Source organism: Zootermopsis nevadensis, unplaced genomic scaffold (assembly GCF_977971745.1).
Source record: "Zootermopsis nevadensis isolate Lab colony 2312 unplaced genomic scaffold, Znev_1.0 Znev_ptg000010l, whole genome shotgun sequence".
Taxonomy (NCBI): Eukaryota; Metazoa; Arthropoda; class Insecta; order Blattodea; family Termopsidae; genus Zootermopsis; species Zootermopsis nevadensis.
Genome location: NW_028259142.1, coordinates 15,285,774 through 15,309,010, shown reverse-complemented (window position 1 = coordinate 15,309,010; position 23,237 = coordinate 15,285,774). Strand labels below are relative to the sequence as shown.

General features: G+C 38.9%; 1 protein-coding gene across 3 annotated transcripts in view; it reads left to right on the top strand.

Moving 5' to 3' along the window:
- Ets65A (DNA-binding protein D-ETS-3) overlaps positions 1-23,237 on the top strand; it is a 149,072-nt gene that overhangs the window by 47,034 nt on the left and 78,801 nt on the right. For all 3 annotated transcript variants that reach the window (XR_015534565.1, XM_087346598.1, XM_087346599.1), the window contains 2 exons: positions 8,487-8,892; positions 20,557-20,631. Coding sequence is in view for 2 of the 3 variants with exons in the window: in XM_087346598.1 (XP_087202724.1) it covers positions 8,511-8,892; positions 20,557-20,631 (457 nt within the window). In the remaining variant the exon portion in view is untranslated. The remainder of the gene's footprint in view (positions 1-8,486; positions 8,893-20,556; positions 20,632-23,237) is intronic.

Below are 23,237 nucleotides of genomic sequence, written 5' to 3'. Positions count from 1 at the left end.
AGGGGCGGCAGGAAACTCTGCTGTTCCTGTTTGGTGTACGATGGCGTTGCTGTTGCTCTTTTAAAAGGGAGGGGTGGAGCGGGGGATCTAGATCTTTTCGACACCTGAACAATCAGTTGGTACGTCTACGTTTAGAGATATAGACCTCGTTTTGTTTAAATTAATTATGTTTTATGTGTAGTAAGCAGGATTATGGGGGTAACTACCGCTTGATAGAGTGGTTTATTCACTTATATAAAACCGTGAAAATTGCTGGTTTCTGAAGATGAAAAGAAGTGAACACTTCGGAAGCCTAGATGCAGATGATAAGATAATATTAAAGTTGATCTTGGAATAAATGTGACGTGAAGTAGTGGAATGAATCGAACTTGCCCAGGATTGGATCCAAAATGAGAATATACTCTGTCATGAACCTCAGGGTTTTGTGATAATGGCGAATTTCTTAACCAGCTTACTAACTCTTGTTTTGTGTCATGTAGTAGGCGTAATAACTTTGTAATATTTGATCTGTATGTTGGCTTCACCGCATGTAATAACTGTCTCTGGGTGAGTGAATTTGATTAATTATATATTGAATTTTTTACACCTTTACAGCCGAATATAATTTTCGTTATAGTCGGACATTTTAACTACTAATTCTTATGGAACTTAAAGTACCCAGTCGTAACGTAGAAAGAACTGAATTCATATACCAAATTAGATTTCATAAATTTCTGAATATTTACATGATATGTGAATGAATTTTATTATGAGATTTTTGTTTTATGTCATGTTTATGTACTTAATTGTGCCAATTTTTGGTTCTATACTAATTTCATGTCCAGAAGAACCCGCAGTTTCGATTTGCGCGTCCTTCTACCGTTTCCTTTCTTTGTTTGCATTACAGAAGTTCATTATTCTCGACTACTTCCAAATGAATTTTACTTTTCCCTTTGATTTCCATATGTATATGTTTCGGTAAGATAAGATATTACGTACTCCTACAGACTTATAGCTTACTGCTAGTAGAATTGGCAGATACATTTCTGAGTATTTTGTTATTCATAAATTCTAATGGCTTAAATTTAAAAGAAAGTAGATCTCGAGCTGTTTACTTTTACAATCTGACAACTCTTTTTCTTGCCACTAGCCTTGTAGCAAGAAATCGTAGCTGTTGCGTGACAAGCCATGATTAACGTGATGTCCTTAGTCAAGATAAGAAATCCTGACCCCGCCTCCTTACAAGCTAATTAATTCAATATGCTGCAGTTGCCGCCTCTTCCCCCAGGAAATGGCACTCGTTTTTACTCCCACGCGGCCAGTACGCTGATTGGAACGTCAAATACTGCATGCACGTTCCGTAATTACTGCCTGATAGATCTAAATTTATGCATCGATACATGATTGTAGGGCAGGTTAATTTTTTAATGGCATGCATTATGGAAACGTTTCTTTCATTCTGGGCTATTATAGGACCGTTATCGTGACGAGAATGCCAATAACGCAAGTCGCGTTGTTCCTTAGAAATTTGTTACTGGAGAACTTTTAATGCTTCCAATGAAATGCACGATGTATCTTGCTTAAAAGCATTGTCGGATCTGATATGGATTGATTTCGTGTCCGAAGTCAGAGGAAGAAACATGTCCCGCAGTCTAGAAATATATGAAGTTAACTATTTTTATCTGTGGGGATTATACCAAATCTTGCAAATATATTGGCAAAAAATGTTTTTTTTAAATATAAGTCGTCATGAAAAGGATTAAAATCGCACGTAAAGTACACCAAACACTTAGCGATAGATCTCGAACCAGTTGGATGTCGTATTTGTTGTATCATTAATGATGTTATAGCCATCCTATTTCCTGTTTGGCAGAAATGTCAAGGAAATGGTTCAACGCATAGAGACAGGAAGGACGTAGGACGTCTTACATTTTTCGGTCTGGCACGATGCAGTAAAATAATTTGAGTAGTCATAAGTGATAGAAACGGGATTTAAATTAGGACAGAGTTCAAGGTCAGACTTTATTTGCGGCCTTAAACTTTCGGTTTCCAATTTCATGTAATTTCTTACTTAACCGATGTTCTATTCGACAGTGTTTCAGAAACAGGGTGTCGAATGAGATTTTAATGGATGTGTATTGATTTAAAAGGATGCGGTCATGTTCACCTTTAAGATGCTGTTCTGTCATTGGCCTGTAACTACTGAGGAAATTCACTAAAAATCTTAGTTTAAACGATCGGCAACCCTGACCTGGATTCAAACTGGGTACTTTTCGTTACAGCTACACTAGCATGGTCTGTTACTTACTTAATTGCTTCATTATTATGCGTTATTTGTACGATGTGCATGAAATGGAAGTATATAGGGCTGATCATGTCTATCTCTCTGTATGCTTGTCCATGTGATTCAGCTTGACCACCGAATGATGGATTTGGATGGAATTTGGTATGGACGTTATGCCATTTGGGTCTACCCTAGAATCGTCTTTCCAATTTCCTACAATCTGAAATATCAGATTGGCTGACGAACGAACTTCTGAGGAAAAATTGACACTGCGCTACTCACAGCAGGCCCTAGATGATGCCAGATTATAGGTTTTCGGAAAATACACAACTTTCATACAGTAATTCTTGTATTATGTAAAATAACAACATTACTACTTAAACAAACTAAAATAGGCTATCAGGATTCGATGCCATGCTTACAAGTCCAGTATCGTACCACAGACCTAACGTCCATTGTGGTGTATTGGTATTGATTTTCTTTACTTGAAGAAAGCATTAAGAACACGTGATTTGTACAGTTACAAACTGAAGTTGTCTGAGTAAGATAACTGACGTTAACTTTTATTCATAATTAATTTCGAAAACTGACAGGTCAAAAGATATTTCAGCATCTAACGTAATAAGCCATACATTGCATTTATTGATTTGAAAGTGCGATTACCTTTAAAATAATAGATTTGTACCAGCAATAATTGAACATTAAGGATACTTAAACGGTACTGCCAAGAACTCGTACCGAAATATTCTCCTTTCAGTCATCTACTAAGAAGCAGAATTATTAAAGTTTGTGTTTGTGCCTAGCATTAAATCTGTAGAACGTGAGACATGAATTACAAAATCTCATTTTCTCTTATAGAGAAACAAGTCGCGTCTTTTAAACGAATTGCGTGAACATTTTTATAACGTGGAAAAAGAAATAATTTTATAAGCTGAAACAAAAGTATGCTGGTGACACAGTAAACATGGCGCAGCTGAGCGAGGCAGAACATTAATTCCGACTCGTTGCTCTCGTTTCATGTGTAATGTGTGGATGTTGTTACCCAGTTTACTGGAAAGTGTGTATGTAAAACATCACTGTTGACTGTGAAACATGCCAACAGGGAGTTCGGGAAGAGCAATCTTGCCACTTTACTGTTTATTTCTTTGTTCAGTGGTTTCACAGCATTGAATGAGAAGTTGCGTATTTAAACATATTAAGAATTGTTATGGATACATTTTCTGCAAGGGCTAAACAAGCCCACCAAATACCTCAGTCGGAATAGACGATCTGACTGGGGAGTTACATTATGTTTCTTTGGAAATGTACTAAGATAGTGTCTGATCGTGTGTGAGTTCTATATTTATCCAAGTACCCTAACAGCTAGGGTTTCTATCATTCCCCTTTTTACCTGAGGACAGAAGAAAATCTAGCTGCCGAAACATTGTAATTTTATTGTATACAGACGACAGAGGAAGACCAAAATACCACTTTCACAGATTACGTTTTAGACTATTTTTATAACGTTTTGCCCAATACAGAATTCTCTAAAATAAAAACTATAACTATCTATAAAATACGATTCCGTATCTCACATTATATTTGAATAGAATATAACTGTTTTCATGAAAGTAACTGATAGCATCAATTAAATGTGCGCCATCGAAAGCGTTGTGCAGTGGCCTGCAGTCGCCTTGTTACGTAGGTCATGTCACATCGATTTACAGCGCACTTTATCTAGACAGCAAGTAGACATAATGCTTAAATGAGATGATAAAGTTGCGTCATATTGTGATAAATATATATTTATTTAAATCTTGTCAGTCTAATCACAATAAAATTCCTATTAAATATTAAAATATTACTATAATTAACATTTAAATATTTAATAGGAATTTTATTGTGATTAGACTGACAAGATTTAAACAAATATAATGCATAAAGCCAATACGCCTTTGAGAATCACTCACAAGGCTGTGCTTGTTCATTTTTATTGTCTGTACAAATCCATCTTTGCTTTGATGCATTTGTTGAATATTTACTTTTTAATCTACGTGAGTGATCTACAACCAATCGTTTGATTGTATTTTAGCTTGTGGCAGTAATTTCCCCCCAAAAGTGTCAAACGTATCATATAATTGTGTGGACTATAAAACTTAAAACAATTTTCTCATAATTTTTATCAACAGATTTTACATATTGTGGGTATTTAATATAAGGTTTATACTGTCAATATTGATTAGTCCTTTAATATGATTTTATTAAAATTGTAGGTGATATTAGGATTTTGTTAATTATTTCAATGTTGGTTTGTATTTAAAGAAACCGTCTTTCTATAAGTGAATATAAGACTACCCATCAATATAACAGAATTTCATATAGTATTTATTGCAAGCCTGACATGTTTCACCTACTAAAGATCATCTTCATGGGCTTCTTTTATTTATTATAGCGTAAGCACTTGATGTTTTATAATAACATTCTGATCATTAACCGAATTGAATTTAAAAATTAAAATTATTCTAAATATATAAAAGCGGTTGTTTTCTGCATTAAAACATTAAAATGCTATCAGCTACTCGAAATAAGAAGTTAGTGCCTTAACGAAGCAGATGAAAAATTACGTGTCGCCCCGAACCAGGCACCTGAAAATTCAAGCGAATCGCTTTACTAAATCTAAAAACTCGAATTGTAAACTGAAAACCCCGGTAAAAATGTAAGCTTATGTTTACCGTGCTAATACGATCAGCTGCTTGTGGTGTAAAACGCTCGCCGCTGATGCGTGGTGTTCTGCTGTAAAGCACTTATCCAAATACATTCACTTTGAACTACAAAAGACGTTTGCACAGTATGGAAAGAGTCTTGTTTGGAACCCCAGTTCATTTTCGTGCTTTTAACGGAAGCCGCCAGGCTTCGCGTTGTTTTTCCCGCATCCATCATTCATGTGGGGTGTTGGCGAGTTATTCATATGCGCTCCTTCCTGTAGAGCCCCAAGCAACTTCGGTTTTCAATTATTCCAAAGAGCGAGAGAAAAGGAGGTAAAGAAAATAAAAACTGGGACAAATTTCAACCACGCACATACACACAGACACGCGCTGTCCTAAGGAAGGGGAAGTTAAATAAATCTATCATAGTTCAGTTTCCGTTCTTGTTTAAAAAAGAAAAAGAATTGCCAGACTTTTAGTATTTTCATAAGATTATTAACTGATTGGATATTGGAAGCTGTGTGTTTAAACTCTGCAACTATTCATGTGGGACATGACGGAAAAAGATAAGAAAGAAGAGAAAGGCATACAGAAAGAAATAAAAAGAAAGAAGAAAAAATAACCGGAAAAGAGGCTTGAAGTCCCATAAAGCTTTCTATTCATTAGCTATCGAGGAAATCTTTCTCGGAGTTAAAGCAGCTGGAACGTGAAAGTGAACACTTACCTGCATCAAGTTCTGAGGTTTGAAATGTGTAGGAAAATGTCTTAATATTCTGTTCCAGTCTTCACTTTGAATGCTGAAGCTTTATCGCAGAAGAACATACTCGGAAAGTCAGTGTACTCCAAAGTGGAGTATGTTCTTACTCATGTCCCACCGTACATAACTGTAACTTCATGCATGTATTGATCATTCCTTTCCCCTGAGAGGATTAAACGGACTGTGGTTTAACACTAAACAAATAAAATACGTAATTTGGGCTTTCGGGAATAAGCCGAGTAGAATGTTGAAGGCGTCTACCTTTCCGACAAACATTGCAGTTGCCTTCTTCATGTAAATATCTTTGGAGCTGGTCGGCAGCACTTATATAGATCTGATTGTGGATGAAATTGTTTCGAATTTAAACAGTGTTTTGTAAACTTCGAAATAATTTTTGTATTTGACGAATTCCTCTGTCGGAGCATTTTCCCCATTACCTAGCTGCGTTTTAAATTGTGTGCTAGGTATCCCACGTTAGTTATAGGTTATATGTGATGTACAGAGAGGGCAAGAAATCATACAGGCATACATGCATGCCCATGCGGTATATGAACCAGCGTTTGCTGGGCCTAGTACCATGTGCAGTCTTGTTGTAAAAAGCGTTTGGCTTGTGGGCTGCAAGGACCCCAGAATTTTATAATTTTTAAACTAACTTCGGCGAAATGCGGTGAGTTCCTTTCTAAGCGTATCTTGGTTTCGATTATTACTGTTCTGTAAATTTTTAATGTTGATTCCTACAGCAATAAATTTAATCGAAATTCATTCAGTAATGAAACACATGCCAGTTATAGTCTCTCCTGTGTAGGCAAGGCCTTGCGACGGTTTCAAAATCTCCAACAAAGAGACGGTCTGTATTCTCCAAGAACTTTAGAGCCACGGGGAAAGAAAGAAAGTGCTGGAGACGGTCCCTTTGCGGACAGCAGACAAGCAGATAGATACTGTGCTTTAATTTGGTGCGTAAAGAATGGTTTTTATTTCCCGTAGCCAGGAATGTAACCATTTTTAATATTTCGTATATGGAAGAGAACCGTCCGTTTCACGACGCTGCTTCTAGGAACCCATTATGTCGTAGAGCATGGCTGCCCGCGTGTGTCTTGCAGGTGCGTGGCCCAGCTTTTATCGAAGCATCGATAATACAGTACATTCATAGGCTACTGTCCGTACGTTCGACTCCCATATATAGAACATACTTTAGATTTTATTATCGATATATCGCTCCTCCCCTTCTTCCCGGTTCTTCGAACACCGGTCACCCTCTCGTTGAAGAGTCACAACCAGGGGTCGTGAGGCAATAGGGTAAATCGGGTCCATCACTCTGATTTAGTGAGGGGGTTGGGGCTTGCCGGGTCACGGCCGGGCGCTTCGGTTCACATATTTCAATTTTTTATCTTTCCCCGGTCGACGTTCGTAGGGCATGAGGTTTCAATTGGTCGCACACATAGTACGCATACCTTAAACCTGCATCACCCCCGAGTCACATGGACCTTCTTGTGTGTTAGCCCACTTTCCGCAGCTTATAAGGAACTGGCGATAATGACCAGTCTTCTACGTGGTTTTTATGGGAAATTATACTTAAACAATTAAATTTCTAGGAATGTTTATTATGACAGTATCATGAATGTATATTCCCGTTGACCAAGTACATTTTATAATAAGAACTCCTACGAATGTTGTCGAAGTAGCCCGTAAACTGTACTGAAACAATAATATTTAAGACTTTAATGAGTGTACATAATCTATGTATGTATCCGTTGACTGCTTTGTATTAATGACAGCAGTGACGCCAGATTTAAGTAGCCGTGTGCATTAAACCAGGGGTTCTCACCCTTTTTCGTTGGCGCACCACTAATTCTAATTTAACACATTAAATGTACCACTAACGAAATACGTTCAGGGAAAACTTATTGAAATTAATATTATCTTTTGATTTTCTTACTTAGTTCGCGTACCACTCAATATTTGCTCGCGTACCATAGGTTGAGAAACGCTGCATTAAACGGTATCTGCGAAGAACTTATTACGTCCGGTTTAATTTACATATTTCAGTATATATGGTGAGAACTTTAAGAACTAAAGAATTGATAATTATTACACATTTCTTTTGCCATTTGTGTACGTTCGTACAGACTGAAACAGCCAATATAACAAGTGCCGCAACTGGAAACGATTTTGAGCCAATTCCATCTACCTCAAATTCTTACAACCAACTTCCCTAACATGCATCTTAATGTTATATTTCTATATCATTCTCGGCGCTGTACGTGGACGTTCTATACGAGGTTTTCCCACCCGAAATTACATATGCATTTCCGGTCTCTCCTTACCCTAGCCACATACCCACCACGTCATATCCTATACTTTCATATCCTTACAATAACATGCTACACGTATAAACCAGGAAATTACTTGTTATATATAATATTCTAAACAGCTGATTTAGGGCCTACTTCATTCTCCTTGTGTTCAGATATTTCCATTGAATTTAATTTCACGTTGGACGTCCAAGATTTGTATAGAGCATATGCAGCACTGCTTAACTATTACTTTCGTAGTAAATGTACTGCTGAAAAAGTAACTTTCAACGAAATTTTGCATAGACATAAATCCTGCTGCTCTAAACAACTGGAACTTTCGTCACAGGTGAAGTTATCAATGATAGGCCTGTTCTACATGCACTCTGCTGATGGAACTACGTCTGCGTACACTTTGCTATTGTCAACAGTAGGAACTTCTATTGCAGGTGGACCTACGTCTGTGTACACACTGTTATTGTCTGTTGCAGGTGGAGCTGGCACTGGAACTCGGCATGTACGAGAGCTCGTGCTCCTACCAGAGCGCTCTGGACCTGAAGCGGGTGGCAGCTGCGTGTCCGCCCGCGATGCCTGCCATCAAGAGCGAGGACTGCATGAGTGCTGGGCTGAGTGGCACGGCGGGTGACTGGGCCGCGGGATGTGCCTATCGGTTCGCCTGCAACTCCTCCACTTTCGAGCAGCTCAAGCAGTCTGTAGAGAAGGCCAAGGCGGCGCTCCAGGACCGGGGCAGCTACTTGGCAGCGTCCAGCGCCTTCAGCGACCTCGCCAGCTCGCCTTTCGCACCACCTCCGCGTAACAATGCTGCGACACAAGATCTGCTACAGGACACCCGAAGGGACGACGCCATGTCCTCCGTCTCCGACAAAAGGACGCACAGTGAGTATACACACGCGTCTGTGAAATCCAGTCATGTTTCAGGCCTCGGCAGTAATTACAATAATTAGTAGATGCTTATGGAGTGATGGGTTTCTGACAGTGCCTGTCTATATTTCCTTTCTCAGCATTCCTCTTATCAGAAACCAGTCAGGAAATGTACGCATAGAGCAACAGTTTTGGAACGTTCGTCAAAATTTGATAGTTTACCTCTTCGAACAGCACTAGTGGCATTAAAGTTGTCCAGAGTGCATTATATTTGTACGAGTGGCGTGTCTGTCTACCTGGCACCTGTCTGGCAGGATGTTGACATCGCGGAAGATTCCTCCACGGCTGGGGTTTCCGGGATAACCATCGTCAGCAAGTTAGCATGTGGATTCCCCATCTGGTTTCTTCCGCGCGAAGAAATGCATGTAGGTCTTCGTGTAATATGCGCGTTATTGTCCGATTAAAACTACAATTCTAATGTTTCGACCAAGTTTAGTAAGACTCCTTATTATATAAGTGTCATGAAATTACTTTCGGCTGTTGTCGAATTGTTACATGCGGACTGACAGACAGACAGATAAACATACATAACCAAGTTAATAGGCGCATTTTTGCAACTATGTTGCGACCGAACCTAAAACTTTATGATCTGAAGAATTAAAATAGCAGTCATTATAATTACCGGTATTGAACATTGTCTTTTAAAAATGCACGAAGGCGTATACATAATTTCAGTTTTCCAGAACATTCTTGTCGGTATGAAACGAAAATGAATGTAATCATCTTCTTCGTAACTAGTGAGAGACTGCAAGAAATCAGACAGACAGACATGGTCGGGCCCATAAGATGTTCTTCGCTCATGCTAGAACTTGACGTCTTCACTCGTGAAATAATAATATTCCAGCTGTCGTAAATGTCTGAGGAATACTAGAATTTCGGGACCGACCAGCTGAGGAACACTGACTTGCATTATGGTATTTTTAACAGATTTCTGAAGCGATTGAATGTAATCCCGACTCTGTTTCCGTTGTTGGTTATACAAAACAAATCAAAGGTTTGTCACAAAACGAATATTTTTCTGCTCGCTTCGTTGCTGTGTTTTTCAGGAAACTCGTGTCTGGTTCAATCCCGTATCAATAATCATGACGTCGAAATGGCTGCAGCAGGGTTCCGGTGCTAGCAATTAATGTGAGGGAGGAGAAGGCCACCAGATCGAACCATCAATCTGAGAGATCAATTAGTACAGTATCCATAGCATCTGACCCTTAGTAGTCTCGCAGTGTGCAGGGGAACGCGATACTTCTGCTTGTTACAAATGTGGCCATTTATTTCTTACTCATTTATATACTTATTTATGGGTTATTTAACGACACTGTCAGTAGTTCAGACTGCATAGTGTCGAATAATAGGACGATTAAATGAATGAAAATGATGTTAGGTTAGGAAGTAAGTGGCCGTGGTCTAATTTAAGGCACTATCCCGGCATTTCCCTAGAGGGCATGAGGAAAACCACATTCAGGGTAGCCAGTCTCCGGGCCAAGATTTTAACCCAGGATCTCCTGAATATGGAGCAAGAGCATTAATCAATCGGCCTCGACTTTTGGGTAAAAAAACACGTCTATTGCATTAGACTTTATTAAACATCTTATTGTATCTTACGATTGTATTATAACGTTTTCGGTATTTTGTTAAAAGATCTGTTTATTATTGGATTATTTAATATGCTATTTCAACTGCGTGTGTCACGTAGCGTTTAATAGAATGGTTGGAAAATAAGTTGAACGATACGGTCATGGCCTAATTTAAGGCACTTTCCCGTAATTTCTATGAAGGGACTATAGGAAAATAGCCATATAAATCTCAACCAGGTTGTCCCATCTACAGACCGAGACTCGAAACCCGGAACTCTGAACAGGAAACAGAAAAGCCAACCACTGCGCCTCAACGTTAGTTGAAATAACAAAGGTCAGTGGTTTTGTAAAAAGATTTATTGTTTTACAGAAATATTAGCGTATCAAAGTGCTTTCTGCAGCATACCTGGAATTCTAACTTCTGTTTCCGATTTTTTTGCAGGCAGTGGAGATATGTATATAGTCCAGATTTGTTTATCTTATATTATTCAGATACTGGCGTTAATTAATAACATTATTATTATTATTGGCCGGCATGTGACCGTCGCTTTTTACCGACCTACGTGACGTCTTTGTCACCGCTCGACGCTCTTAAGCCGGTATCGTATAGAAAACTTGGATGAAACATGAAGTGCACGAGACATTTATAAATGAATATTTAATGATTACAAATTTTTGACCGAAAATTTTGAAGGGGAGAGAGCAATTGGGAGACGTAGGCATATATATATAAGGATAATATTGAAATGGATATTAAGAAAATAGTGTGTGAATGAATGAGTGGAGTGAATTGAACTGTCTCAGGTTAGTGTTCAGTGGTGGGATATTATGAATACAGTGATGAAACTTGGGATTCCATGAAAGCAAGGAACTTTTTAACTAGCTATGAGACTCATTGTACCAAGGAGTTTATGAATAGAAATTATTTTAAACTAAAGTGACAAAAAAATCTTCCGTTATCTGTAACCAACTAACAAACTAAGAAACGGCATATCGAACTGACTGACAAGAGTTTCTTTAAATAAAACCCCACGGGTCAGCAGTCGTTAGGCACGAAAAGCATTATGCTACCCCGTGGACGAACCTGCAAGTGGGATTCATCAGTATAAGCGTTCCTTTTCTTCTCGGTGCTGGGTCCGGGCACAATGAGACCACATCCCAGTCGGTTCCCATGGCAACAACCCGGAAGTTCTGCCGTGGGAGGGAAAGAAGTGAGACTGGGAGGCGGTAATAAAGCAAGGCGTTGTGCGATTCGTCTTCCAACCCCCATGCACCTCCTTCCACCCCCGCCCCCGTAATCACTTCGCACCGCCTGGGAAAGAAAACTTTCTAGCAGGGAATGAATCAAAGTAAACGGACGAGGGAGCTGAAACTTCAGACGCAGAGAAAGAAATATGATGTAAAAAGGGATGCCTTTCGGGGGTCATTAGTGGGGGCAGGGGGTTACCGAGTTTTTTATTATTGTTTTCAGGGTTTCTTCTAGAAATTAAAATAGTTCGCATTAATTAAAGGGAGAGAGATTTGGGGGTGGAGTCTTGTTTATAGCAAAATATTTCGCTAAAACTGTTTTACAAAAGTGTTATTTTTATGTTTTGTCCTTAATTAGAATTTCAAAAAAGTGAAACTCTTTGGAGGCAGGAATTTTTAGAATCATTTAAAATAAGCTGAATTTAATTAGTGTAACTTGTGTCGTCTTTAAGTGTGAAAGACGAGGGATTTTTTCTTGATTTATCTTCAAGGAAGACAATTATATCAGCAGTAAAGTTGTGATTAAAAGACGTTACCGTTTGCTTAGAATATGTTCTTAGCTTACTGTAGTGCACATAAGGTTTAAAAAATTAAATCTTCAAAATTTGCTCTCATTATGTGTTGCAGTGTTGACAGTATAAAGTGACACGGTAGATAAATGAACTAGGAGCTTCATGATTCTTACACTTTTATGGTATTAGGGCTGTTTCATAGAGAACTTTCTGATTTGTAGAGATCATGCGGAAAACATATAGGAATTTGATTTATGATCGAGTCTTAGGTTATTTAACGACGTTACATTAAGTCCATCGATTATATATGGCATATGTTGAGATGAGATGGTAAGAATGCCATACATGGTGAGTATGGAAGGACGTAGGAGACAGTTGTGGCATATTTGATGATTGGAGAGAATGAGGGAAAGCACGACGAGGTTGCTTGAAGGTGACCGATAACCCGGTCATGATTTGAACCCCCCCCCCCCCCAATTAGGCTAATAGGTTTAATTGTACAACTCAGTTATGTATTTCTGTACACAGTAACCACTAACATAGATATCCCTGTAGCAGAAAATTGTGAGGCTTATGTTGAGGATTTTACTCGATTCCCCACTTTGTAATTTTAAACATTTAATAGAATCACTTGTGATAAGATTAAAACTAAGTAGGTTTTTCAAGGGTTCCATTGCTTTACGTTCCAAGAAAAATTACCCAAGACGAATATCGTCCGTTCTGAGACTTGAGTTTCTGACGGCCGTGAAGGTATCGATTTTGATCTTGTGGGCTGTGAGGTCCTGCAGTCTTGTAGATGCCTACAAACTTCTCCCCTTCTTCTGGAATTGGGGGCGATACCTTCCTCCAAAACGTTTGTAACAAAGTGCAAGAATATACAGTGTCACTACCCAGAAGACGACAGTAAACAAAAGTTACCTTCTTTGCATTCCTTTCATTTCGTAAAACGAATTACCTTGGTTAATTTCGAATACATGTCAATAATTCGCACTGTCTCCATGTTGGAATTATTAATAGTAGGGATTTAAAGCTACGAAGATGAAGTGACTTCTAAAGGAATGATATTCGTATAAGCTTTTATAAAAGTCCGACGGTTAATTCCGAAGTGTATACATGTTCACGAACACACACAATGGGATTTATATCATTGTTCCTCTGAATCAATATGAATATGTTCAAGGGGCCAACAAACACATATCAAGTGATTACAATGGACAATTTGTGACTGATACGTTGGTAATACCAGCTGTACTTCCCACTATGTAAGTTAACATACTCACTCTGATATTTATTCCAGTATTCACACAGGGGTGTCAAAAATTCATGCATTTTGCACGTATGTGGGGGAAAGAAATCACTGTTATTAAGGATTCAGAAAGGACTGAACTTGATCTAAAAGTTTTGAGATTTGGAGCAAACAGTCAACATTTCCCTATTCCACTAAGATACACACGTAACGTGTATTATGCTTATTGCTGTTGCAATGTGGTGAGACTCTCCCTGTGAAAATGAGGCCGCTAACGGGTCCATTGCCTACCCCTCCAGATGATACATGAGTGAATGTGTACCAGCGGTGGAATGATATTTACAAGGAAAAACTGCACAGTCGCGAAATATCCCCACCAGCCAAAAGGTAATAGTACTTCTGTTGATGCTTCTAAAAGCGTAACGAAATAAATTAGTTTTACGAGGCCTACATAAAATTCGGGGGGATAAAAGTACGAGCATAAGTTAAGACTGAAAATTTCTTTCACCACGTTTTTCGAATAGGTTATGCAGAAATGTTAATCGTATGACAGTTTGACTTTCAAAAGTGTCGCACTGAATGGGACAGAGCTGTTGAAAGAGTTAAAAAGAAAAATGCTTGGTTTGCTGTGGACAGTGGACTATGGACTTCGCCAGCTCACTTACTACTTTCAGGCTCGCCTATTCTCCTTAACGCTACACTTTTCTGTGTTGTGGGGTAGCACCCCTGTGTGCAGTATAAACTACCCCAGATCTCCCTTTATCGGATCAACTAAATCTCCCCTCAGCGCAAGAGAGGCGTTTGCAGGGGTGGGGGGTGGGGTGGTATCGGGAGGGCCCAACACTACACTTTAACTATTAATCAATGCTGTGAAAAGACAGCGAATGTGTCCCGCGGAGAGGGAAAATTGCGTCAGTGGAACCAAGAAGACAGGAAGCGAAGGGACGTCGATTTCATTACCAAGTCACATGACAACCAGCGTAGTCAGATTTGTCGCGGTAATTGTCAGGCGTTTGCCACTTAAAAAGAGAGTGTTCTAAACTCCAGCTTACGAGAAATATTATTATTATTATTATTATTACTCCTACTAAATTTATTCTTCTCTCCGGGTGCCTCTTGCTACCGAAATAATAATATTAAAGTTACACTCCATATTTTTGTATGAGTGTTTTGTCTGTAAGGTTTGTCTTCAAAATTTACCCTGTTCAAGTTTTCCATAATGAACGTATGTAGTGTCACCTGTTTTTCCCCCCATCAAGTCTCTTATATCTGTCTGTATGTCTTTCTGCCTATTCATATATCTCTGTCTGTCTGCACTTATATCTGTCCATCCATCCATCCATCCATCCATTTTTCAGTGTCTATCTGTCGATCTCTCTCCGACTGAATGTTATCGCTTTGTTGGTATGCTTCAATTAACGAACATACGTAGATGTGAGTGACTTGTGCGCTCTGCATTTGGGAACACCAGCAGCAGACGGCAGCTCGTCATCACACCCTCACGCGCCACACAATATGTTTGATTGCCCCCATCTTAATAAATGGACATTACTGGAGTGCGCTCAGAAAGCGGAACATCTCCATTACACCAGCTACAGTTTCCCACGTAGAGCAATATCAGAGTACAGATGCCAGTGAATTATAAAATGCAAACCAATATTTATATTTAGAGTACTTTTTCTCCTGCTGAGAGAATTCACACAAAATGTAATGTGCTTTTCAACCTGGGTTCTATATTTTATAACGAAAAGTAGATTTCTGCGTCATAATGGCTTTTTTGACTTTCTGAACCCTCTCAATGTTGTTCTTTAAAATGTTTGCACGGTAACTTATAATTCTTGTTGCTGGAAAGTCACATATAGTTAGCTTTAAGCGTTGAGAGATGGCGACACGTTTCTTCATCTAATTTCCTCAATGAACCTTTGAGTTCTATAAAAGGCAGGGAATATCTTGAGTAGTTGAACGTACTCTTAGCTTCACCAGAATGATTCTACCCCGTGGAGTTTTGCATAGCTGAGAGGTGTGTCTGTAAACTACGTTCGCGTGATTCAACTCCGGTACTACCCGAATGGATTCTGATGAAATTCTCTATTACGGCAATACTACATTAAATGTGTAGGTCTATAAAATCCAACGTGATAAATTTTCTTAAGAAATATATGTACCGCAATATATAAAAGTTATATATTGTGGTATATATTAATTCTTAAGATAATTTATAAAATTATCATGTACGTTTAACGAAGAATAACATTTTTTGTATGCGTGTTCCCTGTTGTGTGCAGTTTTATAAAATTTTCAAAATATATTGCAAAACATTAGCCGTACAAGCTAGAATACATTTGTCTTTGTGGATGGAAGCATTTAAAAGAACATGTTCGCTATAAGGACTTCCTTTATTACACGTTTTAACGTTTGTAGATCCTTATTTCCTGATGAACGCTTTGCTTGAGTAGTCTCTCGCTATGAACTTCATATATCTTTGCCCTGTTTCTAAAGGCCTATTTATCGCTTGACAGTTTATTTGTACGCTACTGTTTTTCCATCTTGTAACTTTGACATTTTCATGTATTTCCCTTTTTTTTATGCTTCCATTTTACTAAACGTAATTTTTCCAATTCAGGATCCGGCAACTGTTTCTTCCTCTTGAAAAAGCAGAAAAATTGTTGTGTGCCGATAAGAGTTCCTGTTGATTGTGTCTCTAGATGTCTCTGTCTACTTTCTGCTCGTTTCCAGATAATTGTTGTCGATAAATTAGCGACGTGTCTCTTGACAATTAAGAGCGACGACGGGTTGCGCCTTGGCAGGACAGACTTACTTATCTTTCCACGTTCATTTCCTCCAATTCAAAGAGAAGCTCAGAAATTTTCTTGAGTCATGCTATTTATAATGCAGAATTCATTACTGCAGCCTAGCGCAGTGTAAATATTTATACTAGATTACAAGCAACGTATTTTAAGCGTAATTGACTGATTACTAAGATAATTAATATCACAGAGTTTTTAAGGACAACTAGCATATATTAAATTAGCTTTATAGCAATGTAGACATTTATAGTAGTCCGTCCATGATTTATTCAATCTCTTTTTGACATTTATTAGTTCATTTATCAATAAAGACACTCATCTATCTGCTTTTTCATTCATGTATAATTCACTCATCTGAACGTTCATGCATTAAGCCTACATGTATTCTTCTAATCATTCTTTAATTTATTATCGACCACCCAGTTTATTCAGCCGGCCATTTAATCATCTCTTCGTTCATCTTTCACTTCACTAATCTAATTAGTCATTGATTGATTGGTTTAATTGTGAATTCGCTGTCCGCTCCGTACACCCAAATTCCATGCTCTGTGCTTTATATCGTATGCAAGCCCTCGATGGAGCCTGCTATAATTGGGCGGGGCAGTGTCCTTCTGTCCGTGACATCTGAATAAATTTAGTGTATCAAGAACCTTCTCAGAATTATGTGTATAGCTCTATTATGATTTTTTATTATAGGAACTTCAGAGAAAATAGAACGGGTTAAGGAACGGGCGTACTCTCTGAACTGGCTTGATATTACTGACCTGCTGGAAACACAAGTAACACCTCAGGGGGTGACACGTAGAAGAGGAGGAGGTTGAGGGCAAATGAAGTGAAGGAAAATGGGAAATAAAAGAATTTGAATAGTGGAATAAGAAAAGGGATAAGAAGAAGAAGAAGATAATGAAAATGCAGAATAAAAGGAAAAAAATCAGTTTTATATTAATTGTGGCAATCACTCACGAATAATGCAGTTACTTTTAAATTAAATGGCTGAAACGATAGAAATCAAACTTATGAAAATGACTTCCATAATCTCAGCAATTTTAGAAACTTTAGAAGTTGTGATAATTGTTCATGTTTAGTCTTAGTAAATTGGGTTTCATTTGTAATTTGCCATGATAGCAATTTTACTATTCCTGAACTGATTCGGAGGATGTTCATAAAGTTCACTGTTAAGTTGTACTGGGTGGCATTGGATACACCAGAGAGTACTCGGTCTTAGAAGCTTCTGACTCATTGCTGTTTTTGGAAAGTAATAGAAAATCTAACTACATTTGTTATAGGCATTAGGACATTGGACAATTTAATATGCGTCTTTGAGGAAAAATATCTCCATAGAACAGATTCCTTTTTGAGAAGTCGATAGTTGCTCAGTTAGGAAGTCATCACCTGATGATTCATTTTAGTATTCACAAGAACTCGCGCCGTTGAGCCCTGCCAGCAGATTCCATTTCACATTCTTCAGTCCGTTTCTAGAAGATGCATTTTAATACTATCCCCCATTGTCCCCTAAGTCTGCCAAGTGGCCTCTTGTGTGTAGGTCTCATTCACTAAAAATAAAGTTTGCCCAGAGCAGTATACTGCAGTAGGAATGTTTAAGTGGATGGAAAGTGGAATAGGTGGTTTGGGGGGGGGGGGGGGGGGGTGAGAAAAGTGTGACTTCCCGCACGGTCCGGGCGAAGGAAACGCCAAGTCAGTAATGTGTCCCCCCTTCTCGGAACTCGGAATTTCAAAACCTGCCCATTTGCTTCCTAACTTTGTCTCCCCTAGACGTATAATATGAAACTGAAATACAACATGCTGAAGATGTCATAAAAGCGATAAGACTCCACAAGCCCCATCAGATAAAGATTCACACAATTCCGTTCCAATTATTTTATTTATTTATTTTTTACTTTCTGTAAAATCAGACAAACGTTTAGTCGAATTGCGGAATTTGATTTCAACAACGGCCTAATGATTTAAATGTATTATAACTTTTGAGGTTCCAAAGTTCTTCCCTTTGTCGGAACCATATTAACACTTCCCGCTCCCCGCACGAAATAGTGTAGTTCAGAACGACTAGCATTTCTGATCTGTATTTACTGCTTATTTGTCGTCTGAGAAGATAAGGGCAGGAAATGTGTATGGCCATGTTTCAGCAGTTAAAGCTAGCGCTAAGTACACGTGCGTTTTTAACAGAGAGTATTACACGTTAGCACGGAAATATTCGAAACAAAGAAGGCTTATTTAAATATCATCTTGAAAAACGAAAATTCCTATCACCGAAACAAACATGGCGGTTGTGCGAACTCATGAGTTTGGGACGAACAACTCTAGTCCACTGCAACATCGCCATATTGACGAGTAAGACAGCGCGGAATGTAATCTCGCACACGTACATTTCCTAAATTGTTTATACCCTGAACAGTTGATTGTGGTTATGACATGTTATTTGTTTAAATGTGTTTGGAATTGAATGTTGATGTTCATGTCATTTCCAGGGTATTATTCATTACGTTTAATAATATTGTGTTTGAACCTCACATGAAACACACCTCATCTCGTTTACAAATATTTAGGGGAATAGATTACAGCTGTCTTTTTTGATAACCGGACGATACACAAATAGGCTTGCATTCAGTCTGTAACTTTCATAGTTGTTGAAAAAAGAAGCAGGTAGTATAGGCTTTCTGTAGCAACATACTTTTAGTTGGGCGCTCATTTAAACGTTTTCAAAATGTGTGCCGTTTTTCCTGACACATTCGTCAGTTCAGACGTGGTGAAACGGTTCTGTACTGGGTGAGTAAACACTTCCACGTTCCCTCAACCTGCGCGCATTGCGGAACACACTGTCCTGCAGCGTCTAGCCGACAGCAGGCAGGGAAGTGATAAGACCTGCAGCAGGAAAATGATGCGTTTGGGAGACGGGAAATGAGGATTTTCTCTTTTGTTGAAATTTGATTTATATTACCGTTATCTCTGTTTTCTTCTGCTTTTCTTACTCACGTTCGGCACACCAAGTATATTTTCTATACAGGGTACGCCGTTCGAGCCTTGGTCCTGGTGTTTCGGCTGCTCATAATGATCTAAGTCACTGCTTCCCAAACTTTTTCCTTCATTACCCAAAACCGCTCATCAGAACGTCCTTTTGACCCAAAGTAGGTAAAGCACAAACTGCACAGAAAACATATTTTAAACATCTCTAAACATTTTAGCAGCCACAAACAATTTGGTAATTATTCACCATGAATATTTCATCACCCAGGTCCCAGCTAATGAGTGTAATGCCACTGCTCCATATTATTTACTAGTTCCGTAAAATTTGGAGCAATTGGAGACAGAGCACACCTCTCATCATATTCGGGGTTCAGCAAACAGTTTCATTTCGTGCTCTTTATGAAGACAAGAGTGGAAAATCCCACTTCACACATGCAGGTGCTCGGAAACTGCAATAATTGCATCACGGCCTCCCCAGCTACAACAGGATATTCATCGTGAATTGTTAACCTGAAAGACCTAAGCTCCATCATTTGCTCTGCAAAACCATTAACACTATCGGGGGTTTTAGTCAAGTCACACAGAAATGGGTGTGTCGTTACCCAAAGAAAAACCACTTTTACCCATTTTTGGGTAATTTACCCAGGTTTGGGAAGCACTGATCTAAGTCCTTGATGGGAGGATCTGTAGATCGGATACCGTAACCTCACGATGTGGCTAAGTGTATTTGCATGAACAATTGCGGCAGCGATTATTTTAAATTGTATCACAACCCTATTTTATATATAATTTAATAGTAAAGTGATTCAAATATATAGCCTCTATTTTCGAAATAGATTGCTCGTATTACAAGTAAATTATTAAAACACCGCCGTCTGTCATTCTAAATGAGATACTGTTTCGTAGCACGGAAAGAGTATCCATCGTCTATGCGGAAATAAATGTACACTCTGAAAATGACACACTGACCAATGACTAAATAGCCTTGTCAAGTAGTTTATTAAGCTTGTAGCGTATAAAATAGACTAAGAAACCTCCGAAAGGGGGCGGTCAAGACCCGCACTAGGTTGTAGAGCCACAGGAAGAAGAATATATAAAATACCGTAAAATTTCTAATCAGTATTCGGATGACAATGATTGCAATTAAATGTTCTTATAATTAATATTTTGCTTTTAACCTACTTAAGCTGTATGTGACTCCGACAGTAATTGGCGTGGTGTTAACGGAGTGATCTTATGTTTCGTTGTTTCAGGTTTAGAGCCCCATTCTCAGAACCGCGCAGAGAAGAACTCGAACCATGGACATTTGTCTTCCTCTTCCTCGTCGGGTAAGTAGGAGGCCTATAACACCATATCATAGACTCCCGGTGTAAATTTAGTAGATTAAATGGCATGCAAATCGATAAAGGATCTGTAGGAGCTATCTGGAAGTACAGAGTAATGTCATTATTTCTTGAGAAAAATTAACTAAACAAAATCTTATAGCTTACTGCGTGGAAATGGCATCACTTCCAGCTCCAACGTTCACTGCGGTCACGTCGGTATCAGTCATGATAGGAAATTACCTCCACACTTAAGCTGTGTGCTTTTCCTTTTGCGTTCATTTGTGCTACAGCAGCTTAGAATAAGATGGGTGAGGCGAAACAGGTGGATAAATTGGTTTGTAAGTGAATATCATTGCCATTACTTTAATAGTTGTACTGGTACGTTTAACGGTAGACAGCCAAACGGATTGGCTTCATAGTTAAATGGTAACAAGGTTCGTACTTAATCCCAGTGATTAAATTATTTCTTACTCCGTGCTTTCATTAAATAGGTTACCAAGTTAGAAGACCATTACACAAATCTCTTTACTCTATAGTGATTTACACCAAGAACCATGCTGCTATCACGGCGGCCATTAGCTGTGAACTAAACACAACATATATGAAACAAACGAAGACCAATATGCGCAAACATTCCCCTTTCAGAAATGTGCTGGCCGTATCTCTGTGCTCCTCCTCCACCGAGATGCTGGGGGAGCAGGGGAGAGCACATCACAGTGTGTGATGGATTCCAATATGGCCGCACAATAGTTAATGTGTGAATGTCTTGTGCAGGCGACAGCCGCTGTTTGATAAGTCCTAACGAGCGGCCCCCTGTCTCCACGTGGATAAGGCCCCCCCCTCCCGGCCCGTTGCTATGGAAACATTAACTCTCCTAGCAAGGTCCAGATCTTCACTCTGTGCTCCAGGCAAAAGGCCTACCGCAGGCGACCGATAATGGTCCTGAACTTGGGAATGATGGGTCTTGGGGGGGGGGGGGCAGCTTCCCTCAGTACCTGCCACGAATCACGATTCCTTCCACCCAAACTCATCATTAGCGATATATACATATGACCCGTCAAAGTTGACGGGAATGAACCCTTTTTATATTGAAGATTTCTGTCTTCTGGGTTGTTGCGCCGTGTAGTATGGTCGATGTTTACCAACGTTTCAGAGGTCATACTGCCTCCATTATCAGGGCGCTGAGTCTGAAGATTTCCGTCTTCTGGGTTGTTGCGCCGTGTAGTATGGTCGATGTTTACCAACGTTTCAGAGGTCATACTGCCTCCGTCATCAGGGCGATGATTGTTTTTATGTTGATCGGGTATTGAAATTTGCAAAGAACCCATGTGGAAACACTGTGTTTTCGTGTTCGGATTACATTTTTGCAGTCTTGTTAGCCTAGAAAACTCTCAAGTCTGTGGGAATGTAAAGCCACTGAAAAATATTTGCACGCGTTTGAAATCTCGTCGGCTCGATTAAAATGGAAGTTTTCATTCACTCCAACTAAAATAAGAAAAAGAGGATGGATCGTCTTCGAAAATAAAATTACGGAGACATGTACAAAAATTATGAAAAGTAAATATGGAACTCGATAAAATGCTCATGAATCGGTTTGGTGTTGTTTTTCAGTAGTGAAAGCAAGTAAGTGGGACAAAATATGGCAAAGTTCAGGTGCCCAGAACATCACCTCGCCATAAATGTGTCTATTTTTTATTGTACACCCTTGATTTAATGCGTCTGTACGTAGGCTATACAGGCCTAAGTTAGAGTTCATTGTTCAGTAACGACATTTATTTTTGCATGTTTTTCAAATGAAACTGTACATTTTGGGGTAATTTATAATTGTTTCACATAGTGAGTGGATATTTGTGTTTTATGTACCGTTTCTTTTTTTATTTTTCTCTCCGTAAATTCGGGAAGTGCCAACTAGATGTAATCAAATAGAAACTCGGCGATGAGAGGAGTGAATAGCCATTATTACAGGGATCCATGCTGTAAATTCATTCTCAGTGTCACAGAGCTGGTTATATATTGGCATATAATTCGTGCAGAGGAAACCCCGTTACCCTCTGTTACGTCATCCTGCACTGTGCATGGCCGCCGAGATAAAAAAAAAAAAAGAATGACGTAGCGAGTGGGCCACCGTAATACAGCATGAGTGCCGCAGTTTCAGGTTAATCGTTATGCCCACTGATAGCTTTTTGAGAAACCTCAGACTCCACAGGGCTTGTATATGTAACAGCTTTGACCGCCTATCCATTGGCAAAAGTACAAATACTTAGTTATTGTTTGGATTTACGCCAAAATTCTTGGATAATTCTTTATTGAGAAGCTGATGGTCGATCCAATGATTTATAAAACCCGAAGGTTCATTACAGTGTTCACAGTTAAATCCTATCTGCAATCTCATATAATGGGCTACTTTATTACGATTAGGATTAAAATCATTTTAAGATAGATTTATTCTGTGTTGTAGTGTCCTGTAGTCTGATAGAAGGTTTGCCAACGTCTTAGAGATTATGGAAGCAGGCCTACAGTTAGTTTAAACTATATTGGGAAGGAATGTTATAAACTGTTCTTATCACCACAAACCAAATACTTTTTATACGACTTTGTAGTGGAGAATA